The 21,942-nt window shown below is 47.9% G+C and overlaps 1 protein-coding gene across 2 annotated transcripts; it reads right to left on the reverse strand.

Annotated features, from left to right (window-relative positions):
* Positions 1-65: 65 nt before the first annotated feature.
* Positions 66-21,475, reverse strand: IFT46 (intraflagellar transport 46). 2 transcript variants are annotated; one of them, XM_066606135.1, is made up of 12 exons: positions 21,350-21,475; positions 18,090-18,186; positions 17,923-18,014; positions 16,478-16,623; positions 14,785-14,856; positions 11,261-11,354; positions 9,743-9,871; positions 8,546-8,667; positions 6,029-6,095; positions 5,898-5,958; positions 5,360-5,445; positions 66-849 (listed from the first exon to the last, which is right to left on the reverse strand). In XM_066606135.1, exons 1-12 carry the CDS (start codon positions 21,377-21,379, stop codon positions 754-756), a joined length of 1,092 nt encoding a protein of 363 aa, XP_066462232.1. In that variant the 5' UTR covers positions 21,380-21,475; the 3' UTR covers positions 66-753. The 2 variants fall into 2 exon arrangements, with proteins under 2 accessions (XP_066462232.1, XP_066462231.1); XM_066606134.1 differs by having other exon boundaries at positions 8,546-8,670.
* Positions 21,476-21,942: the final 467 nt, after the last annotated feature.

The raw sequence follows: 21,942 nt of genomic DNA on the forward strand, positions 1-21,942 counted from the left end.
CACAAAGCAGCAGGGAGCTACATGAAGGAGGGTCTGGCACTTCTACATGACAAGTCTGAAAAGCATTTAAAGTATTAATAAAATATACTGAAAAGGTTTATTAAATGTAAATTATATTCATTCTGCAGATCATATACAACATCGCGGGTGTGGTAACAACAAAGGGGCTGTGTGAGTGTTCAGCCAATCCTCTATCCACAGGATACGGAATAAATGTCCGATCAGAAAAACAAAAAAACTTGGCACAACCCCTTTAAAGATACAACTACGATATTTGATATTAAAGGGGTCATCCCGGGAAAATCATTTAATACCGATCCACAGAACAGGAGGTGAATGACTGGTTGCTGGAGGTCTGACAGCTGGGATGCCCTGCGATCATAAGAACGGCACTCCCCAAACCTACCACATGATTACAGTGGTGCTATGCAGGTGATCGCTGCTCCATTCACTTCTATAGGGCTGACAGAGATAGCAGTGTGCAGCTAGTTAGTGTTCACCTCTGTTCCATTCACCTGGTGGGCTGGAGGTGGTGTGCGATTGTAGTCAGACCCCAGGCAACAGATCACTTATCTTCTGGATAGGTGATAAATAGTTAATAGAGGACCCAACAACATCTCCTAACTCTCCTAGGCCCGGCTGGTCTTTGTACAGTAGTGGGTAATATTGCTTAGCAGCTGGATACTGATACTCTGTAGGATGTGGAGGTTATTTAACAGGAGAAACGGAGTTTGGACTACGATGACAGTACTTTCAGCTGTAGCGCCCGCCTTCCGTCTCAGCGCTCGGTGTTGCCGTCTTCCCGGAGGAGATTCTCTCTTTCTTTCCTTCTGCTAAAGCTTTAAAATGCTGTGAAGAGAAGCAGAAAAAGGTCAGAATAAGGAAATATTGTACTGGAAATAATACTGCATGAAGTACATCGCGGTTGTATCAGTGTAAGGGAGAGAAGAATCACACCGAAATTACTATCAGTGCAGAATTAGAGATGCACCAACTCATCCGATCGGACAGCTCTACAGAACAGAACGAGGACTTCCACAACCGTATAAATTGTATAGGTACGAATGCAAGAAGTCTGATCGGTAAAGTGGGTGAACTTGCAGCGAGAATGTCTGAGGAAAACTATGATATAGTAGGAATAATGGAAACATGGCTTGACAAAAAAATCTGACTGGGCGGTGAACCTACAGGGTTACAATGGCTTCAGAAGAGACCGTGGAAACCAGAAAGGAGGGCGTATGTCTGTATGTTAAATCCTACTTAATTCTGAGGCTACGAGAAGATATAGGTCAGTGGTGGCGAACCTGCGGCACGCAGAGCCCTCCCTGCTGGCACACGCCACCTTCACCCGCTCACCACTTGTAAATACCAGCAGGGGCCACAGCTCCCCAATATTCTTGTATTATGTCGCCACCGGAAGTTAGGGGTAACATAATACAGGAGTTTGACATGTTGTAACGCCCCCAGCTTCTGATAGGCTGGGGGCGTGTGTGGCCTTAGCGGGGGTAGCGTTGGAGGAATCGCCAGCATCGGCGGTGGATGGAGCAGAAGCGGCAGGTAGACAGGCAGCGGAGGTGGACGGAGCAGAGAGATCGGGGGCAGCATCAGCATGACATGAAGCGTCCGGCGGTAGCAGCAGGGACGCTGAAGAGAGCGGCGCCGGCAGCAGGAGAGCAGGTGACGGAGTGCCGGCGGCATGAGCACAACCATTGCCAGCGGAGGCTGGAGGGAGTGGTGGCAGCAGCTGGAGAGCAGGACACGGAGTGGCTGCAGCACAGACTGTGGGGCTGCTGTGGGGTGTCACTATTACACTGGGGGCCGCTGTGGCGTGTCACTATTACGCTGTGGGCCGCTGTGGCGTGTCACTACTATGCTGTGGGCCGCTGTGGCGTGTCACTACTATGCTGGGGGCCGCTGTGAGGTGTCACTATTACCACTGGGGGATGTTTACATGTGACGGAAATGGGCAGAGCTGTTTCAGAATAGACAGGGTGCAGATTTTGATTGCTTTTTGGATGCGGAAATGCTGCAGCATTTTCCACAGAAATTTCTGCTGAGGACATTCTGCAGTATTTCCACATCCAAAAAGCAGTCCAAATCCACAGCCTGTCATTTTGAAGCGGCCCTGTCCTTTTTTAGAACGACGAGGGTAAAATCACACGTCGTGATAAGCCACGCCCCCCTGACGTGTTGGCACTTTGCGATAAATAAGTTTGTTTTGGGTTGCAGTTTGGGCACTCAATATTTAAAAGGTTCGCCATCACTGATATAGGTGAAGCAGATGGACACGTGGAATCCATATCGGTAGAAATACAGGGAGGGAAAAATAACAAAATCCTGATAGGGGTTTTCTGTAGGCCACCAAAAATAACAGACGAAACTGAAAACTCATTAATAAGACAAATAGAAGAGGTGCCAAACTGCAATGATGGAATTAATATGGGGGATTTTAATTATACGGATATAATATCAGAAGATGAAACCTGTGAGTCTCACAGCGGTGATAAGTTCTTGAGAACAATTAGAGATAACTACCTTACCCAACTTATGTGGGAGCCAACTAGAGGGACGGTCACTCTGGACTTATTATTAACCAACAGACCGGACAGAATCACGGGGGTGCAGGTGGAGGGAGACTTGGGAAATAGTGACTGCAATCTAATAAATTTACAGTGTTGTAATTCAGTAGGAAGCCTCATCAGGGGGCAACAAAAAAACTAAAAACTTTAGTAAAGCTAACTTTGATCATCTCAGAATTACTCTCGGCAACATTAAATGGGACAATATCCTAAAAAATAACAGAACAGACCACAAATGGGAGAATTTTACAAAGATCCTAAATGCCTCATGTGAGCAGTTCATAACCTACAATAATAAAAGAACTACAAGTAGAAGGAAACCAATGTGGCTGAAATACCTGAACACAATAATTAGGGGGGTGGGGAGTCCCCATACACTTGGCCATATAATATCTCAATGTAATCCTCTACTGTCTGTTATATGACTCCCACCCACCAATACACTGCTAGTGTCATATGTGCCAGAGAAGCCATTTGGCCCCCACATGCTCCAGGGCCCAGGTGCAGCTTCTACCTCTGCACATCTACCTTACAGAATCAAATAGCAGATTTATTATATACTAGATAAGGTCTAGGGACTACTGTTAGAACCTCTCAGATACCATCCTGCAGAGGCTACAGTTGTACTACACAGAAGATGAAGGTTTTTGGCACAAGGGATAGGCATGAGATACAGGGGGTGGACAAATATATGGAAACACTGTACGAAATACACGCCTTAAATTACATGGGATTATAAATCATATTTCACAATCCTAACAGTAAATTTTAAGTTACCGTCAAATCGTTGTTAACAGTTAAAGGAGATGTCCCGAGGCAGCAAGTGGGGTTATACACTTCTGTATGGCCATAATAATGCACTTTGTAATATACATTGTGCATTAATTATGAGCCATACAGAAGTTATAAAAAGTTTTTTACTTACCTGCTCCGTTGCTAGCGTCCTCGTCTCCATGGTGCCGACTAATTTTTGGCCTCCGATGGCCAAATTAGCCGCGCTTGCGCAGTCCGGGTCTTCTGCTGTTCTCTATGGGGCTCCGTGTAGCTCCGTGTAGCTCCGCCCCGTCACGTGCCGATTCCAGCCAATCAGGAGGCTGGAATCGGCAGTGGACCGCACAGAAGAGCTGCGGTCCACGAAGATAGAGGATCCCGGCGGCCATCTTCAGCGGTAAGTATTGAAGTCACCGGACCGCCGGGATTCAGGTAAGCGCTGTGCGGGTGGTTTTTTTAACCCCTGCATCGGGGTTGTCTCGCGCCGAACGGGGGGGGGGGTTTAAAAAAAAAAAAACCCGTTTCGGCGCGGGACATCTCCTTTAAGTAGTTTCGCTGTTAATCCGTCCGGAAGCAATCGGCTAAACTTGAAACTAGAGGTAATAATTTCCATAGGAATCAATGTAAATCCAATTAATTTGCTTTTGTACAGCGTTTAGCGCAGCTTTTTCAGCGTTGCACTAAACTCTGTACAATGCTCCCATTCATTTCAAATGGGGCTACTCACACAAGCGGTTTCAGCCGCGCGTCGCCCATTAAAATGGATGGGCAGCGGTTTCAGCGCTGTCTAAAACGCAGAACAATTTGGTACTGTGGTTTTTGGCAGCGCTAAACGCCCTAGCTACACTGCTGGAGAGAAAAAAAAAATCAATACTCGCCTTGCAGGTGCCGTCGGTGTCCCGGGGGGCGCTCTCCGCACCACCGTGGAGGCTTGTCAAGCTGGCAGAGCATCTAAGTGGAGGTAATATGACACAGATGGTGCTGGGCAGAAGTGAACATCTGCCCAGTAACAAGGTTCCATTGGTCAGCGGTTTGTGAGCCACTCAGCTGCTGTTACCAACTAGCTCCCCCCCCCCAGAGCAGGGCAAGAGGTGAAGTAAAGAGAAATTTTAAATCCCATGCATTTGGTACAGTGTTTCCATATTTTTCCCAACCCCTGAAACTCTATTGGTGTTTAACATGCCAAGTCCTGTTCAGTGCCCAAAGCCAGAACAATATCTCCACAGGAAGTGCGATGCCGATTCTCAGCCAGCTAGGAAAGCTGAGGGATTTTGCATCTGAAACCGACAGAATAAAGATTGTAACACAAAGTGCTAATAAAGCCTGGAATTCCTGATTAAATGCACTTAAAAAAACCCATTAAAGTGGTTTAATTCTACATAAACTGTATTGACAGACGCCTCCATTTAAAAAAGTATATACATGTGTGACTCGCCCAGTTTAGATACGTCCCATTAAACACTTTCCCCGAGTTACTGAGGTCGATGCATGATGCGGGGAGTTCCACTGTAGCTGAAGCCATAAAGGGCCATTTTACATTGAAGGACCTCCTGGGTGCAGATGCCAACAGGTCCCCTAGTGATGCTTTACACAGGAACGAGCATCACTGGTGGATGGAAGCAGAGGGGCCGGGGATCGGTCCAGCTCGCCTGCTTCCATTCACAATACACATGCAGTTGTTTATAAGTGATACTGCCTGTTCACACTGGCCGATCCGTCATACTTATCTGCATGCATCATGCATGTTATCTGCAAGAATCAAACAAAATCTTATTTTTCGCTCAGTCGGGGCATTACCACCGAACGATGCAAGAATCTGAATGATTTATTGGCCGTGTAAAATAAATCAGAACAATTGTGATTGTAAAGGAACATACAGTCGGCGTACCGCCAGACCCCATGCAACGCGAATCTGAAGTGTTCTGGGTCTCTCCAAGAAAATAAGGAAACGGGCCATCTGGAAATGTCTGTATGGCGACTCCAGGAGTCAGTAGGGTTCATGAACATACCTGGGAATTCTTAAACTCCGAGTAGAGGGAAAACAGGATGTGTAGGGACTGGATCCGACTCTTGTATACGGGGATGTCCAACACCGCTGGAAGACAGGATGGATTACATCAAGTATCGCACTGCAGGTACACAATCGGCAAGAGCATTACCCTTCCCGGACAGCATGTGGTGCGATGTTGCCGCTGGCCCCAATGAAAACAATGGGCAATGCAGGAAAAAGGAAAAAAAAAACGCTCATGTGCATGATGCCATTCAAAAGAATGGGGTTCATATTTGTGCGTCCTGCAACACACAAATCTCGTGTGATTTTCTTGACCACGTGAAAACAGTCTTCGAAAGAGAATGACACATTGCTGATCTTCCTACGCCCAATGGTATCTGAGATAGGAAATATCAAAAAATTATGGTCCATGGTGACCTTCGGAAAACTGGCCCCTCTGTATTCCTTACCATCTCAGAGCTGGTTGGGTGTTACCTCCTTGGGTTATTTGTCCTGGAATGACCCTTCTAAGATGATTGTGACTGTAAGTAACTTACCGAGGATCATATCGATGTAAGTGGGAAGGTCGCTGTCCAGTTCTGCTGTTGGAAGGTTTATCTGTCAACATACAAGGAAGGGTCAGCAGAGTCGTTCCTGCCATTGTATATGTCAGCAATGATAATCTCACCTTTCCAAGACGTTCCTCGAATTCGGAGGGCCATTCCTGCATCAGCGTTTCCACTTCAGGCATTGGTCTGGGGGGAAAGTAAAAATGATTGCTCACTACACAGACCCGCATGGAGGAAGCGATGGCTGCGGGGGGGGGGGGGGGGGGGGGGGTAACATTCTACAGAGGAGAACAAAACGCCAACAACGAGCGGCAGCCGAGCAATACGGTGTAAGAGAATATAGGGGCGGGTTTAGTGCCAAACGTAGTACAAGGTCTGCATGTAGTATACAAACCACATGTTAACCCCTTAAGGACCAGGGGGTTTGCATCCTAAACGGATCAGACGCTTTTTAGGGATTTTACTGCCCAATTTTTTTTTGCAGCTTTTTTCCTGTTTACAGGGCGATTTTTTTTTTCATTTCTTTTTTTATTCGTTTTTTAGTTTTATTGGGGTTGAAAAGATTTATAGCCATTTATTTTTAAAATTAGTATATTTACGCTAAAATAAAGTGCAGGAATGGGTTTGCCATTTTGTGTTGCACGTTTGGATATACAATTTGTGTAGTTTTAGATCGGGTGCATATGGCGACGTTTTCGTTGGCTTTGGGTCGTTTTTTTATGTATATATTTTAATTTTATTCTGTAATTTTTTTGAATTTATTTTTGTAACCATTTTTTTTTACCACCTATGAGATCATATAAAGACCTCTGGGGGTCATTCACAATGTATTTTTATTTTTTTCTTTTAAATTTCAAACTTTTCAATTTTCACTGTAGCTGGGGCGTCCATAGGAGCCGCATCCATAGGAGCCGCATCCATAGGAGCCGCAGTTAGAGGGAAAACATCCCCTGTAGTGACAATAGTCACTAACAGGGCTGATCTGGGTCTGTTAGGACCCTGCAGCTCTGCTGTGACAAGGGGCACCAGACGGTCACGTGATCACTGGTTCGCATAGTGGAAGTAATATTTGCCCTTTCACTCTTTAGTACATAGCGCTCATTGTGTGTGGCAGCAGAGGACCCCACCTGCTCCTGCTTCACTGCTTTAATCCAGCACCGTATTTTTGCTATCATCCAGGATAAAACGCCCAGTACCAAGCGCCATCTATTTACCGTGCTTGGTCCTTAAGGATTTAAAAGGGTAATTTCCAACATAAAACATATATGCTGCCCAAGCCCTGGCAGCTCCAGCACCGCCTCACAGTTGTCACCGCTGGCGCTCTGTTGACAGGCCGACTCTACAGCTTATGAACAGACCAGCTGGGGGTGAATGCAGATGCAGCACATCTTGGAAAACCCCTCTAATGTATATACTGACCCATTTTCTTGTCAAACTTTGTACCATTATGATGAAATGTTGTCTTCTCTGAGTGCGGAATGTATCTAGCGGAGATTAAAAGGACCTTAGTTACAGATGGATTTTTCTTTAGCTTGACTATTTAGGCCCTTTTACACGGCATAATCATCATGCTAGACTCTCATGAGATGGAGCCATTTGCACGACAATCCTTATGTGTGAACGCGTGCAGCGACAGAATGGTCAGTAATAAACGGACCTTTCACAGAGGCCATAAAATCATCGCTGGTTTGTAGCTGCATCTGCTATGTAAACAGGCAGTTATTCGTGTATGAACAACTGCCTGTTTACTGAGAATGGAAGCGGGTGACTGTATGCAGTCGGGTCGGCCCGTGTAAACAGGCAGTCGTTGTTTTACGAGCGACTACCTGTGAATGGAGGCAGGTGGGCGGCCTGGAACGATCCCCTTCCGCTTCGCCTTCATTCGCAGAGCGTTCATCGCTGGGATGAACTGTCGGACGTTTACACAAGAACGATCATCGCCAATGAATGGAGGCGAAGCGGGAGGGGATCGTTCTGGGCCGCCCTCCTGCCTCCATTCATAAATCAGCAACTGCCTGTTTATACGGGTCGACCCGTCCTTCAGTTTTCTGCATGCAAAAACTAAACAATGAACAAGGAGTGAATGAATTCTCGTCGTCTTCAGTCGGGCAGCGTTTACACTGGACGATAATCGCTCAGATTCCCGCTGGATGAGGGGATCTTACTAATTTATCGGCCCGTGTAAAATGAGCAAATGTTCATGGAGAGCCAAGTACTGTCCAAAATGTGCCATAAAATGCCCCACCGTGCCATATCTGGCTTGCACAGAACCGCAGCACCCACATACGGTGCCAGACCTTGTCCAGATTAGTACATGCAGGGCCTTATTAGTGCCGAAATACCCACAGTCCTCAGCAGCTCCACAACAAACAATCCACATGGTCTCCATCCAACCTCAGCCACACTATTCCCATCCCTGCCATGACTGCACTGCGCAGAGAGGTTCCATCTAGTAACACCACTATCATCCTTCAGGCATTACTAGCATTACAATGCCGTCCGGATGGATCTCCAGCTGGGGAACATTCTGGTCATGGAGGAAGCCGACGTCCATTTCTATATGCCAATTACAATCAGACTGTGGATATGCCTGGATCATCATTAATGGTCATATGTACCGGACAGTAAACCCTCACCTGGTATAGTGGACGTTGGCCGGAGGCTTTGAACGATGTAATTCACTGATACTTTCCATCCAAGCATCGATGGCTTTATGATTCTTCTCGGCGTTTTCTAAGCTCTTGACTTTTATTTGCTGCTGCTTGAGAAAGAAGATGTTATTAGCGTGGCGGAATAAGCTGAGGCTATACAAATATAGATTATTAGTGCAGGAAAGGCGCAGAAGAGATCTATAAGTCACACTGGTAAATTAGGGTCTATAAAACACTCAAACCTTCACTTTGTGCCGAGCTAAAAGTAAAAAACATCCTCAGTCCTCATAGGAAAGGTTCCGTCTCCCAATGGAGTAACTCAGTGACAACCCAGGCTCAATCACCTTAGCCACAATGCACACCGAATGGCTTTTTTTAGACCCCCGGCCCGCTCACGATTGGCGCTTCCCTGTATGGAGATGATCCCGGAGCATAAAATCACGGGACAAGTTTTCCGTGGATCAGGTTCAGCGTGAATCCACATTAGATGGGAAAATCCAGCGATCGGAGCGACTTCCAACAAGGCCGGATCAACAGTGCCAGACAGGATTTCACTGCCAATCACGTGGGGTTTTTTTGTGTGACGGTGTGGAGAGTTTAGAGAATGGCGTGTCCGAGGAAAACATCCAGCGGAAGGGATCCTGTAGATTGAAACAACTCCTCACCAAAAAGGGGTCAGAGGAGGATGTCAGGAATTGTTCTGATGAACAGGTGCTGCACAGTCAAGAGTAGAAGATACTACTTTAGAGCTCTGACCAACGTGTCCGAATGCACAACTCGCCGTTCCTCCGCACGGATGATATAACAGCAACCAGTTCCAGCGCCATTGTGTCTAAGAGAAACAGAAAGACTCCAGCGGGCAAAAGAGCGCAAAACTTGTATCACCGAGAGGGGAAAAGCATCTCCTGGTCAGATGGATCCAGATTTCTGTTGCTGATGGGAGGTCAGAATTTGGCGCAAGCAGCATGAATCGCTGACCCCTTCCTGTCAGGATGGAGGAGGTGCAGTAATTTTCTGGGCAAGTTTTCTTAGCACACCCCGGGTCCTCTGATACCGGCGGATGGATGTTCTGATGAATTGCTGCAGTTCTATAAGCCAAAGGAGGTCCAATATGCTACTTGCAGAGGGTCTCTAATAAAGTGGCCGTTCAGTGTATTGACTACCTACAATATATTCACTTACTGCTACACTGTGCTGCTTGGAATTCTCTGACAGCCAGAGCGCCATCACTGTGGGGTCCGACTGTTTGGTGGAGGGTTCATCAAGCGTTAGAAGGCCCAGTTTATCAGGTTTATTATCAGGTCGTGGAACCTACAAAGAAGAGGATAAAACCTTAGATACTCCTAGTGAATACGGTTACAGGTCATCAGAGCCTCCAGGCAAACCAGAAACTGGGGTTAATCCGAATCCAGTGTGTAGGAGGCACATTTAGCCTTTAACCCCTTGAGTGGCGGGTTTCCTACCACCCTGTCGTGCCCACCAGGGCAGGTTTTTTAAAATGGTCTAATCATTGAATTTCAACTAATTTTGCAGTTGCGTCTCAAGAGCCATAACTTTTTCATTTTTCCATTGACATGGCCATATGAGGGCTTGTTTTTTGCGGGACAAGTTGTGATTTTTTAAACAGGAGGGAGGAAAAAAAGAAATGGGGAAAAAAGAAAAAAAGGGGCCATGTCATTAAGGGGTTAAATAATGTATTAACTTCCTTCTCTGGGTCATCACGACGCACACGGATACCACATGTGTGATTGTATTTTTGATTTTTTACAAAGTAAAGGGAGACAAGTGTTTTTATTTTTTTGTCCCTTTAGGGGACTTCCACCGGGACCCATCAGGACCCCTGATCACATTCTGGGGGTCTGATGGTAACGGCCCTTTACATGCTGCAGTCACATAGACTACCGCATGTAAAGGGTTAACACAGCAGAGATCAGAGGTTTTCTCTGATCTCTGCTGTAAGAGCTGGCACCTAGCTGTCCTCTGACAGCCAAGCACCAGCTCTCCCTGCCACAGAGACCATGGGCTTGCTTCTGACAAGCCGATGGTCTCTATGGCAACCTGTAAACAAAGCAGGAGATTGCCGGCATATCGGCAATATCTTCTGCTGGTTTTTCAAAGCCCTTGCTTTGTTCTCTGTGGGTCTGTGCAGGCAGAGCACACTGTCACAGCTTGTGGCATTGTGCTCTGCAGCTCCTATAGTGATACATAGCCCGGAAATCTTCCAGGCTATATCACTATCGGCAGAGGAGCTTGTCCCGGAAAATTTCCGGGCGTGCCACTCAAGGGGTTAAGGTACTTTTACATGAACAATTATCATATGGAATCCAGCGGGAAACTGAATGATCACCGTTCGGTATAACTGCAGGCAGCGACTGAAGGGTGAATGAGAAGTATTTCCCTTCTCATTCAGTTTTTATGCTTGCAGATACTGAATGATGAGACGCTTCATGTAAACAGGTAGTCGTTCACTTGTGGACGGCCCGCTTACTGTGAATGGGCCGTAAAGATCCCGACCCGCTTACTGTGAATGGAGGCGGATGGGCCGTATTCACTAGCGATACATGTTCCTGTGTAAGAGCACAAGAACGACTATCGCTGGCACAACCCGTCGGGCATCCGTTGCACTTACTCTTACATGTACATCATGCGCCCGTCATTAGTATTACAGCCCTGCAGTAACATCCCAATAAGACAATGTACCTTTAGAAATGCATCAATATCGCCCACCGCAGGAATAAAGTCCGGGATAAAAGGCTTCAGCTTGTGGTCCAAGTCCGTGGTATGTGGGGTATATCTACAACAATTCAAGATATTAACTCCAGCTGTATCAAAGACGAGCGGCAATATTATAAGGACCTTAATGTGCGTCATAGGTGGACAGCAATCAGTGCTGGCGGAGTTAAAGGGGTTAACAAGTTTTTAGAAATAGATCCAAATCTGTTTAATAATAAAAGCAGCTGTACTTCCCCCTCCGCTGCCCGGGCCATCCAACGCAGCGGCCCCGGGCCATCCAACGCAGAAGCCCCGCAGGTCTCCTGGCTTTGTTTAGGAAGGGCTACCCCCCGAGTTCTGCAGCAGTCAGGTCAAGTGGTCCAGGCATCATGGCTCCCAGCATCTGAGCTGTGATGCCAGAGGAATGGCATGTGACCACTGAGGCCTCTGATTGGCTGCAGCAGTCAGGTGGTAATCCTTACTAAACAAATGACCTTGGGGCGCCGGATGTAATAAGTACCCCAGCTTCTATTATTTTAACAAATATGGATCCGGTTTTAAAAATGGTATAATATCTTGAACGGCCCCTTTAACCCTTTCCAATCCAATTTTTTTGCCACGCTCATTTTTCCCAGCTCCAATTTATTTTGTGCGGGAAAGAGGTTGGTGGATTACTTGGAACAACAACATAGAAAACCACACAAATAAATTACCTAATGATTTTATTAGCACTTTTAGATAAATTAAAAGGTTTTTATTTATTTTGACTTATAATTTTTTAGTGCGTGATACTTTTTGAAACAAATTGCAGGATGAAGTCCAGGCTTCCTAGTACATGTTTCACAGTAAGGCCGCCTGCAGACGGCCGGGTCGGATCCGGCTGCGAGAATTCTCGCAGCGGGACCTGACCCGAGTGTCTGCAGAGAGCAGCGCGGGCACTCACCTCTCCCGCTGCTGGGCAGCCGGCGCATGCACAGAGTGGGGCCGGCGGCCGGTGAGTGATGTTTCTATGCGGGGCTCTGCGAGCCCTGCACAGAAATAGCGCATGCTGCGATTTGTTTGCCGCGCGGCCAAATCGCGGCCGTCTGCCTAGGATTGCGTTTGTTAACACAATCCTATGGCAGCTTCCAGGGGCGGAAATTCCGCAGGAAATCCCGCCGTGGAATTTTCGCTCGTGTGCAGGTGCCCTAAAAGGTGGTTTCTCTCCTTCCCACTTTCTCATTTCTTTTGCTCACTATTATGTGAATAAGCGAGCTGCACACAGCACTGATCAGCGCTGGATTCTTCGTTTACTGAAAGCCAGATGTTCCTTCTCCTCTGCCCTGCTGCCCTGTATTCTCCGACATACAGGAGGGGAGAAAGAACATGAGTGCAGTCAGTAAATGAAGAGCCCAGCGCTGATCAGTGCTGATAGTGAATGCCCGAATGTGCTTCCTCTGCTGCTGGAGAACGCCCGACACACTTTTATGTCAGTAAGTGAGCTGGACAGCGCTCCATTCTGCATTTACTGAATGCCCCCCTGTTTCCAGCTCACTTACTGACATAAAAGTGTGTCGGGCGTTCTCCAGCAGCAGAGGAAGCACATTCGGGCATTCACTATCAGCACTGATCAGCGCTGGGCTCTTCATTTACTGACTGCACTCATGTTCTTTCTCCCCTCCTGTATGTCGGAGAATACAGGGCAGCAGGGCAGAGGAGAAGGAACATCTGGCTTTCAGTAAATGAAGAATCCAGCGCTGATCAGTGCTGTTTGCATCTCACTTATTCACATAAGTGTGTCGGGTGACCTCTGTCAGCAGAGCGTGGGAGGAAACAGCATGTCGGGTCTGCCCCGACATCGGAGCTATAGAGGAAAATGATGATGTCGGGGCAGCCCCGACAGTGGATTGGAAAGGGTTAAGACTTTGTAACCCCTTAAAGCTCTTAGACGGTTTTCTCTTCCTTCAGCACCGGACATTTTTCACATTTTTGTGTTCTTGTTTTCTCCTAAACAAGGTAACAAAATAAGACATGAATGGAGTCAGATCTCAAGTGAAACAAGAAGTAATAGCGAGAGCGACGTCCATCACCAGGAAGAAAAATAAAAAGCGCATTCACACGGGCGGATGCAATTTCAGTGCATGTAAATTGCGCCGTTTTCACGGTGTATGTCCGTATTTAGCGCAAGTGTTTTTTGTTTTTTTTTACGTATCTGTTGAAATCAGTATTCACAGCAGAAACCCCAAGAAGGCCCAAATGATGTCACTATTTTTTTTAGCCAATGTCTCCTGGCTTCAGTGAATTCACACACAGCTGCGCATTTGCTGCATTTTCATGTAATCCCATACTTTATGGGGCGATTTTAGTCTGCTATACGGACCAAACTAGAACGCTGCGATTTGGTCATGTGACGGGTCAGGGTGTGGAATAAAGAAATGCCCATCTGAATACCGCAATGCAGATCAATGGGGTTTGTGCGGTCCAATATAACGCGCTCCCACCAATGTTCTGACAGCCGTTAATTTAATGAGGTCAATAAATTGGATGTGTAAGCCATTACTCTTCTCTTCGGGGGCCGGACTCGCTGCTTCTTGTTTTTCCCTCCCCACAAAAAAGTAAAATAAAATCATAATTCCTAATTTTCCGTTGACATAGCCGCGTATCAGCTTGAAACTTGCGGGACGAGTTGTATTTTTCAATGGTGCCGTTTAATGTACCGGAAAATGGACTGAAAGACTTAAAAAAAGTTATAAGTGTTGTGAAATGAAAAAAAAACAACCTTTTTTGGTGCTGGTGGTGGGGGAGGGGGGGGGGCTTGTTTTTACAGCGTTCACGGTGCAGTAATAATGACATTTAATGTTTATTCTGTGGGTCACTGCGATTACAGCGATGCCAAAGTTACTATATATCACTACTTAAAAAAATATATTAATCTTTCCAAAAACTCTAGTTTCTGTGAATGGAGCTGCAGTATTTCTTTATACCATTATGGGGTACATACCACCATTTCTGCACTTTCTTCACTTGTGTGGCAGTTGAATACCAGGGGTCACATGACTGACGTCCCTTACTATGGACACACCAGTCCATGGACTGTACTGCGCACATAACCTACGCCAGGGCACTGCTCTCTATGTGCGCAGAACACAGGATGGGCTATAACAGCAGACGACCAGTTCCAGCGCCATTGTGTCTAAGAGAAACAGAAAGGCGAGACTCCAGCGAGCAAAAGAGCGCAAAACTTGTATCACTGAGCAGCAGGAAAAACATCTCTTGGTCAGATCGATCCAGACTTCTGTTGCTCTGTGTTAACTGGAAGTCAGAATTTGGCGCAAACGGTACGACTCGATGACCCCTTCTTGTCAGCTGGTCAGAGCAGGTCAGCGCCGCCATTTGGTTCAGATTTCTGCTCTCCGACATCCAGCTGCGCTATAATGAGGATCTACGTCCATAGAGGGAAGGCTGAACGCCCGGTTAAACCGAGTGTTCAGCTTCAGGGTGACTTCAGACTACACCTGGTTCACTGGTCTCACCTGGTAATATACTGGAACAGCTCTTTCATTTCGGCGGTTACCGGAAGATGCTCAAAATCTGCAGGATCGTAACTGGGATACAAATAAAGAGAACAGAAAGTTACTGATCAGGTCATGTACAAAGTATCGTTCCTCTACCGGCGCTCACATCAGCGTTCTTGTTTTCCTTCCCATTGATTTCAGGGGGATTTTCTGAGCTTTAGTTCTGTTCTGTTGGCTTTCCTTTTTTTTTAACAGAAACAGAAAAAATAGCGCAGAGTGCGGTGCAGTTCTTCCAAAAAAATGGAAAGTGAACGGAAAGAACCCTTCCGTTTTTTTTCCTTTGCATTATAGTCAATCGTTATGGAACTGAACGAAAATGTTTCCGTTTGGTTCCATTTAACGGATCTGTTATATAAATGACACAATGGATCCATTCAAAATGGAAACAAACTGATAGAAATGGTCCGGCTGTTGTGATAACTCCATTTACCGGATCCATTAAAAAACTAGAACCCTTATTTCTGAATGTGCTTCTGACAGGAGTGCGGCCAAAGAGCCGCCAGAATTAAGGCGCACGCTGTTAGAAACAATTCCCAAATAGTTTCTGCCAATAAGAGGTTAAAGATCAGAGAAAAGTGGCGCTAATAAAACATAATGAACGTTGGCCTAAATGAAGGGACAGCATTTTTGTGTGTATTTTCGGGTGCAACTACTTGGATAGGTTGTTTTTTTTCTTGATTTTGCTCCAATTTTTTGCATTAGTACATAAAGTAGAATCTAATTTGTGGTGCAAAACGTGTGCCGGAGGATCCCAAGTGGTTTCCATTGATTTCAAAGTGAAGCATCACATCGCACTCGAATGCAAGTGCCATGTGAGGTCTTTAAAGGTCCCACTGAAAAACAATTGCTGAGACGTTCTGAGGGAAGGTCAAAAGACAGGACATTCAGCGAGGGGGGTGGGGTGGGGGAATATTGCTCCTGTTCATAACTCCATTCAAAAGAGTTTTGTGTGTATCGCACCGCGTGCGTGTAGCTTACGGAATACAATGGGGTATATTTGCTACAGAACACCTATCGGTTTATTTTGTGCGATGGCGCCACTTCAGCGCCTGTAAAGAAAGGTCACCTATAGAGACGTCTATCATTACACAGGTGCAGTCAGCATCCTGCGATAAATAGAAGTGGGTCAGGGGAAACCTTTAATGAGCGCCCCTCGTACGTCTGCACTATATACCGCGTTTATAAATATTTTCGTTTCTATCTTTAATCTTTTTGTTAAGCAATTTCATAAAAGTTCTATATTATAGGGATCCCATGCAGAGTTATTTTTTTATTATAGTAGGACTGGATTGGATTCTGGGCCCGTTTCCTTTTTTCTGTCTGCAGCACAGGATCCCTGCTGATCAGCTATTCCTGGTGCTGCTGTCATGAGATGATGCAGGAAGATCGCACTGACCATGGCACAGAAGTACGAGTTAGTATTGCAGCTCCCATTGAATTCAATGCAATACCAACCCAGGCCACAGCGCTACGGTCAGCATGATCTGCTTCCTGCAGCCGCTTCTTCTGCATTTCGCGCGGTGGGCACCGGGGCTGCAGCGCTGGACAAAGAGCCATCAGGATAGAGGAGAATTCAATTTTTATTCATTTTAAGTCCTTTTAACCTTTTTTTTTACGTCTGGGAAAACCCCTTTATTCACTTATCTCTTACCCCACATTTGAAGCACCGTTCTCTTCATCATCATCATCGTCCTCTTCATCATCATCGTCGTCGTCGTCATCATCCTCTTCTGAATCGTCTGTATTTTCATCCTCACTCTCTTCCTGGTGGGGAGCGCCCCGAGACCCTTTCTTTTTCTTCACATATGCAAAAGAAAATGATGAATAGAAGTATTAATTAGACAGCAGAAGTGACCGGGCGCTGCGTGCAGATCACAGAACATCCCAACCACAGCGGAGCACATCAACACGATAATAAAGGGTTAATGTCCCTCTATACACAGGTTGGGGCTGGACTTGCAATTCAGCCCCAAGTACCTGAATAGATAAGAGCTGCAATACCAGAAGAGCTTAGATTGCAAGCCGAGCACGATGTATTATACATACGTATATAGGATATCGCGACCAGACACTAAAGTCAAAAGCCTGAAATCACTGCCAGCGACGCGGGCTGCCTGTCCGCAGGGGCCGATATTCCTGCAGAAGGATTTCATCACCTAGTGGGATCTACGCCAAGAAGAACGGCTGCAGTTCTGAAGGTCAAAGGAGTCCAACTCACTAAAGTGGGCATTCTTTGTATGTTTAGCAGAGGAGCCTGATGGTCATGAAGAATAAAGAAACTCCCCCTACTGGTGATAAGCTGACATTACGCAGTAGAACAGAACCTGCAGATGTGTCGGATAATTCAGTCACTAACAAGGACCCCGCTACTGAGATCAAAGAGGGTCAGTGAGTGCTGAAGTCAGGCACCCAATTGACTGCTGGGGTCATCTAGGAGAACGACCAAGTATCCAGCCTCCCAAGAACCCGGGGGATTCTATAAAACTTGGTAACACTCAGGTATGCTTTAAAATCCCGTAGATTCCCCTGTAGCAGTAATCAACTTCACAAACATTTTCTGTAGCTGTAAATAAGATTGCACAAAGATGAGAAGGAATCCTGGACCATTCCTCCCTGTAAGTGTCTTTAAGTTAATTAATATTTCTGGGATGCCTTGTGTGCACAGCCCTCTTCAGGTTCTCCACAGGGTTGAGATCAGAACTCTGACTTGGCCATTCCAAAACACAAATCTTCCTTTCCAACCATTCTTTAGCTGATTTATCAGTAATCAGTGCAAAAATGGTTGACTTAATTTTTCTTACAACTATGGAAGGGGGTCTGAGTGCGGGACCCGACGACACGGGGCGTGTTGTCTGTTACCATGCAGACACATAGATCTGCATAACCGCTGGAGACACACAACGGTAAGAGAAGTTTGCATAGATACTTCCTTTTCACGGCAGAGGCATTTCAGCAATAAAAAAACTTGGTTGCATAAGTCCCCCCCCCCCCCCGTCTGAAATGTGAGGTCACGTTTGTGCTTTCTGGTCCCAAACATCAAACAAACCCGAGTTCTGTAAGCCTCCAGGACGACAGAAGGGCATTCCTGCACAATACCGTTAGTCTCACTGCGCTGCTTTCCTCTTCTTCGCTGCTCAGATTCGCGGCCGCCATGACTTTTCCTTTCCCGGAAGAAAGCTTGGAAAGAGCTGGTTGAACAAAAGAGAGTAGAGAGTGAAGATTCTGGTATTTCCCAAGCGTCCCGCCCCTGCCGCTCCCCTCACCTGGTTTCCTCGGGGTTGGGGAGTGAGCGCTGGCCACCTCCTCGGGGTCGTTGATCTCCAGGCTCTCGTCGTACGGCTGGTTCTGCAATAATCTCGTCTGGGTGAGGAAAAGGAAACAATCAAATGGAATTCAATTACACTTCATCATCGCAGCTCCGCCCCCAGGAACTTGTGCCGCCGTCGGCTGTCGGGTCTTCAGGTTCATCTTAACCCAATATACAGGGAACGGGCAGTTTATTAGAGCCCCTCATCCGGTCGCCCGTCGGACCTTCCTTTAGCCTAAAGAATTCCAATCCCGGGGATTTCGTACCCGGATGCTACAGATACGGCGTCTGCCGCAGCAGGAACGGGAAATCCCAACAAGACCCCCCCCATTGTCACAACCAAGTCAGATACGAGCGGTGGACAGATGGATATACCTTACCGGTGGTGATAATAGGGACTTCCTCCTTCCCCCTCGTTCCTCAGACCTTACACCTTGTGATTAGAGTTTACATCCCCCCTGTACCGCCCACCATGATCTGCGGCATCCCAGAAGCCATTGCATCAGTCCGTCGTGATCTGCTACATCGTGTGCAGCAGGAACTTGACTCCAGGCTCCATGTGTGTCCGGTGACAAAGGGGGCCGCACCGACACCTCTGTATCCGAGTGTCATTAAACGGGAGTTCTGAGGGGTCACATCGGGGGATGATTTGTAAGACCCCCATAGCATCAATAATAAGACTGGACGACCCCGTAAAATACGACCTCACTAGATTGTGCCCCCAGTGAGACGACATCATGAAGCCCCCCGGAGTCATGTACTGCAGCCCTCCATCCTGGCCTGTGAAGCCCCTCCCCCTCCCCCTGCGATGTCCGTATATAAAAGGCGCAAGAACTGAACTGAAGAAATTTTGAAGATTTAAAAAAAAAAAAAAAAAAAATCAAATGTACAAAGAAACACAAAATAAATCTTTCCAAAATAACAAAATATCCGTTGGAGACGCCGATCCGGCCAACACTGCGGCAAAACAACGAGTGCGGCCAGCATCACTAGAGCGCGGCCACGGGTCCAGTCTATTTCCGTTGTTCCCCTTCATCCCCGCGGCTGAATAGTGAAAATATAATTACCAGATCTGCGCCCAGCGGTGCTGAAGGGCCCCCCTGACTACAATCAGCCCCCCGACATGCTGACCGGCATTATCAGGGACCACGAGCTGCGCCATTTCCTACGGGATTTTACGCAGGATTCGCAGCGGACGCTCCAAATGGAATCGCTGATGCAGATGTGAACCCGGACGAGTCGCTGCCGGTAGAATGACCCCCTCTATAAGGTCAGTGGGGTCTGCGGGCTCCGCCGCCGTCTGTCGTAAGAGGGATCTGACTGTCAGGAACAGAGCGCCAGAAAGAATGGAAGCAGAAGGGATCTGCGGCCGGGGGGAGGGGGGGCCTTCACATGGCGCCGATAACCAGGTGTAACACAGAGCGTATAGAACCCGCGGGCGTCAATGTCTGCAGTCACAGACGCCGATTCATCGGTTGCGTGAATAAATATATAGTAAGTCGTATTTTGTTCTGTATTACGGGCCATAGAAGTCAACGGGAACGAGGGGGGTCAATGAGTGCAACAGGTTGCCACGGGAGGTGGGGAGTTCTCCTTCCATGGAAGTCTTCAGAGCCCGACAGACATCTGTCTGGGATGATTTAGTGAATCCTGCACTTAGCAGGGGGTTGGACCAGATGACCCCGGAGGACCCGATGACCCCAAGGGTCCCAATGACTGGAGGACCAGATGGGTATTCTTGTATCTTGTCACCCCCGGAAGTATGGGTGGTGACAAGATAGTTGATGCTTGACAGGGGGGTGATGCCCCCTGTTCCTGATAGGCTAACAGTTCTGTGCAGCAGGTCCTGGCACTCAGCACAGACCCGCTGTAACTGTAGGCAGCGGCCTCCGCACAGCAGCGCTGCTTTACCTCTGGCCTCCCCTTACCCTCTCTGCTGTCACTGTCCCCGCCGGCACTGTCCCTGGTCACTCTGTGTGCCCTCTCCTTTTCAGGGGCCACTGTCAGTATTGCCAGCTGAACTGTAACCGGCTGGCAGCCCTGTGACCATCCGCCGCTCCGCTCCCTTCTATCGGCCGCCAAGGAGGCAGCGGAAAGCCCTTGGTGCGTGGATGTTAGCACTTCACAGCGCCAGTGGGCCGGACTCATCTGTGTTTCCGGCCGCACTGTAAGTCCCACCACATGTACAAGGAAGCCTGTTTTCCAGACAAGGACTTCCATGATTTTAGCCTTGCCAGGAGGGTCAGGCTTACGTTATTTTGTCTCCTACATGGAAGCCTTTTCGGCTAATAAGGTAAGCCTAACACCCACACTAATCCCTAACCCTCCAGCCCAGGCTAAAATCACTACACACTGCTGCTAGGACCTTGGTGAAGTCACCAATCAGGAGCTAAGGGTGTGACAAAAGCGTTCCTGCATCCAAGCCCTGTCAAACTGCTAGCTTCCGATGGTGACAAGATACAATAATACCGACCCGATGACCCCGGAGGTCCCAGTGACGGGAGGACCCGATGACCCCGGAGGAGCCAGTGACGGGAGGACCCGATGACCCCGGAGGAGCCAGTGACGGGAGGACCCGATGACCCCGGAGGAGCCAGTGACGGGAGGACCCGATGACCCCGGAGGAGCCAGTGACGGGAGGACCCGATGACCCCGGAGGAGCCAGTGACGGGAGGACCCGATGACCCCGGAGGAGCCAGTGACGGGAGGACCCGATGACCCCGGAGGAGCCAGTGACGGGAGGACCCGATGACCCCGGAGGAGCCAGTGACGGGAGGACCCAATGACCCCGGAGGTCCCGATGACGGGAGGACCCGATGACCCCGGAGGTCCCTTCCAACTCTATCATTCTAGGATTCTATGATTCAATCCGCGGTGATGATACACGAAGTATACGGATGTTTTTAACTACATATTTGCGCATAAAATCAGCCGTCCCTTCCTGTATTTTGGGGGTTTTTTGCACATGTAAACACACAGCGATCAGACGGCAGAAAAAACCACAGAAAATAGGGAATTATCGCTTCGTGAATAAGCTGCGAATGAACAGAGCGAAATACACGTCCAGCCGTGTGAATGAGCCCCCTGCAGACTGCTGACCCGGGCGGTGGAGTCACACAGAGGTCCGTGCCGACCGATGGCCTCACTGACTCCCCCGGGGCTCCGGCGGGTCCTAACCGCATTACCTCCCCCTCCGTCCCCGGACGGCCCACTGACCTGCAGCCCCTTTGTATCCGCCTCCTCCATGCCGCCTCACCGGTTCCTACACACCGCAGCCCCGACAGACGGCGCTAGCAGGTAAACGACTCCGTCACCATGGAGACGACGAGCACTTCCGCCCAGACGATGACTTCCGGTCCTGCTGTCAGCGTCCAGTCGTGTAAGCAGACGGCGCCACCTGCTGGTGGACGGGCGCAGTACCGCGGAGTAACGTCCTCTTGGTGTCAGCATCCAGCCGTGTAAGCAGACAGCGCCACCTGCTGGCGCACGGGCGTAGTACCGCGGTGTATTTTCCCTGGTGCCGCACAGCCGTCCTTGGCGGCGTTCGCGTAGAGAAAATGAGTGGAAATCGCTGCTGCAGCCGCCTGCAAGTTTTCTTGCTGGGGTTAATTATGCAGCATAAATAACACATTACATTTTTCTGCGGGTCGGTACGACTACAACCATACCAAAATTTTTTTTTTTTTTCTTGGTTTTTCCACAATAAAAACCCTTTTTGGATTTTTTTTTCTTCTAAATCGCCGCATTGAAAGTCCTATAACGTGTTTATTTTTCCATGGACGGCGCTCTGTGGGGGCTTGTTTTTTGTG

Source organism: Eleutherodactylus coqui, chromosome 6 (genome assembly GCF_035609145.1).
Source record: "Eleutherodactylus coqui strain aEleCoq1 chromosome 6, aEleCoq1.hap1, whole genome shotgun sequence".
Classification (NCBI taxonomy): Eukaryota; Metazoa; Chordata; class Amphibia; order Anura; family Eleutherodactylidae; genus Eleutherodactylus; species Eleutherodactylus coqui.

Coding starts and splice junctions, on each gene's coding strand:
- IFT46 (XM_066606134.1), bottom strand. CDS start 21,379: ATGGAGGAGGCGGATACAAAGGGGCTGCAG. Junction 18,015..18,089: donor CCCAACCCCGAGGAAACCAG/GTGAGGGGAGCG, acceptor TTGTTCAACCAG/CTCTTTCCAAGCTTTCTTCC. Junction 6,096..8,545: donor GCCAACGTCCACTATACCAG/GTGAGGGTTTAC, acceptor CTTTCCCCCCAG/ACCAATGCCTGAAGTGGAAA.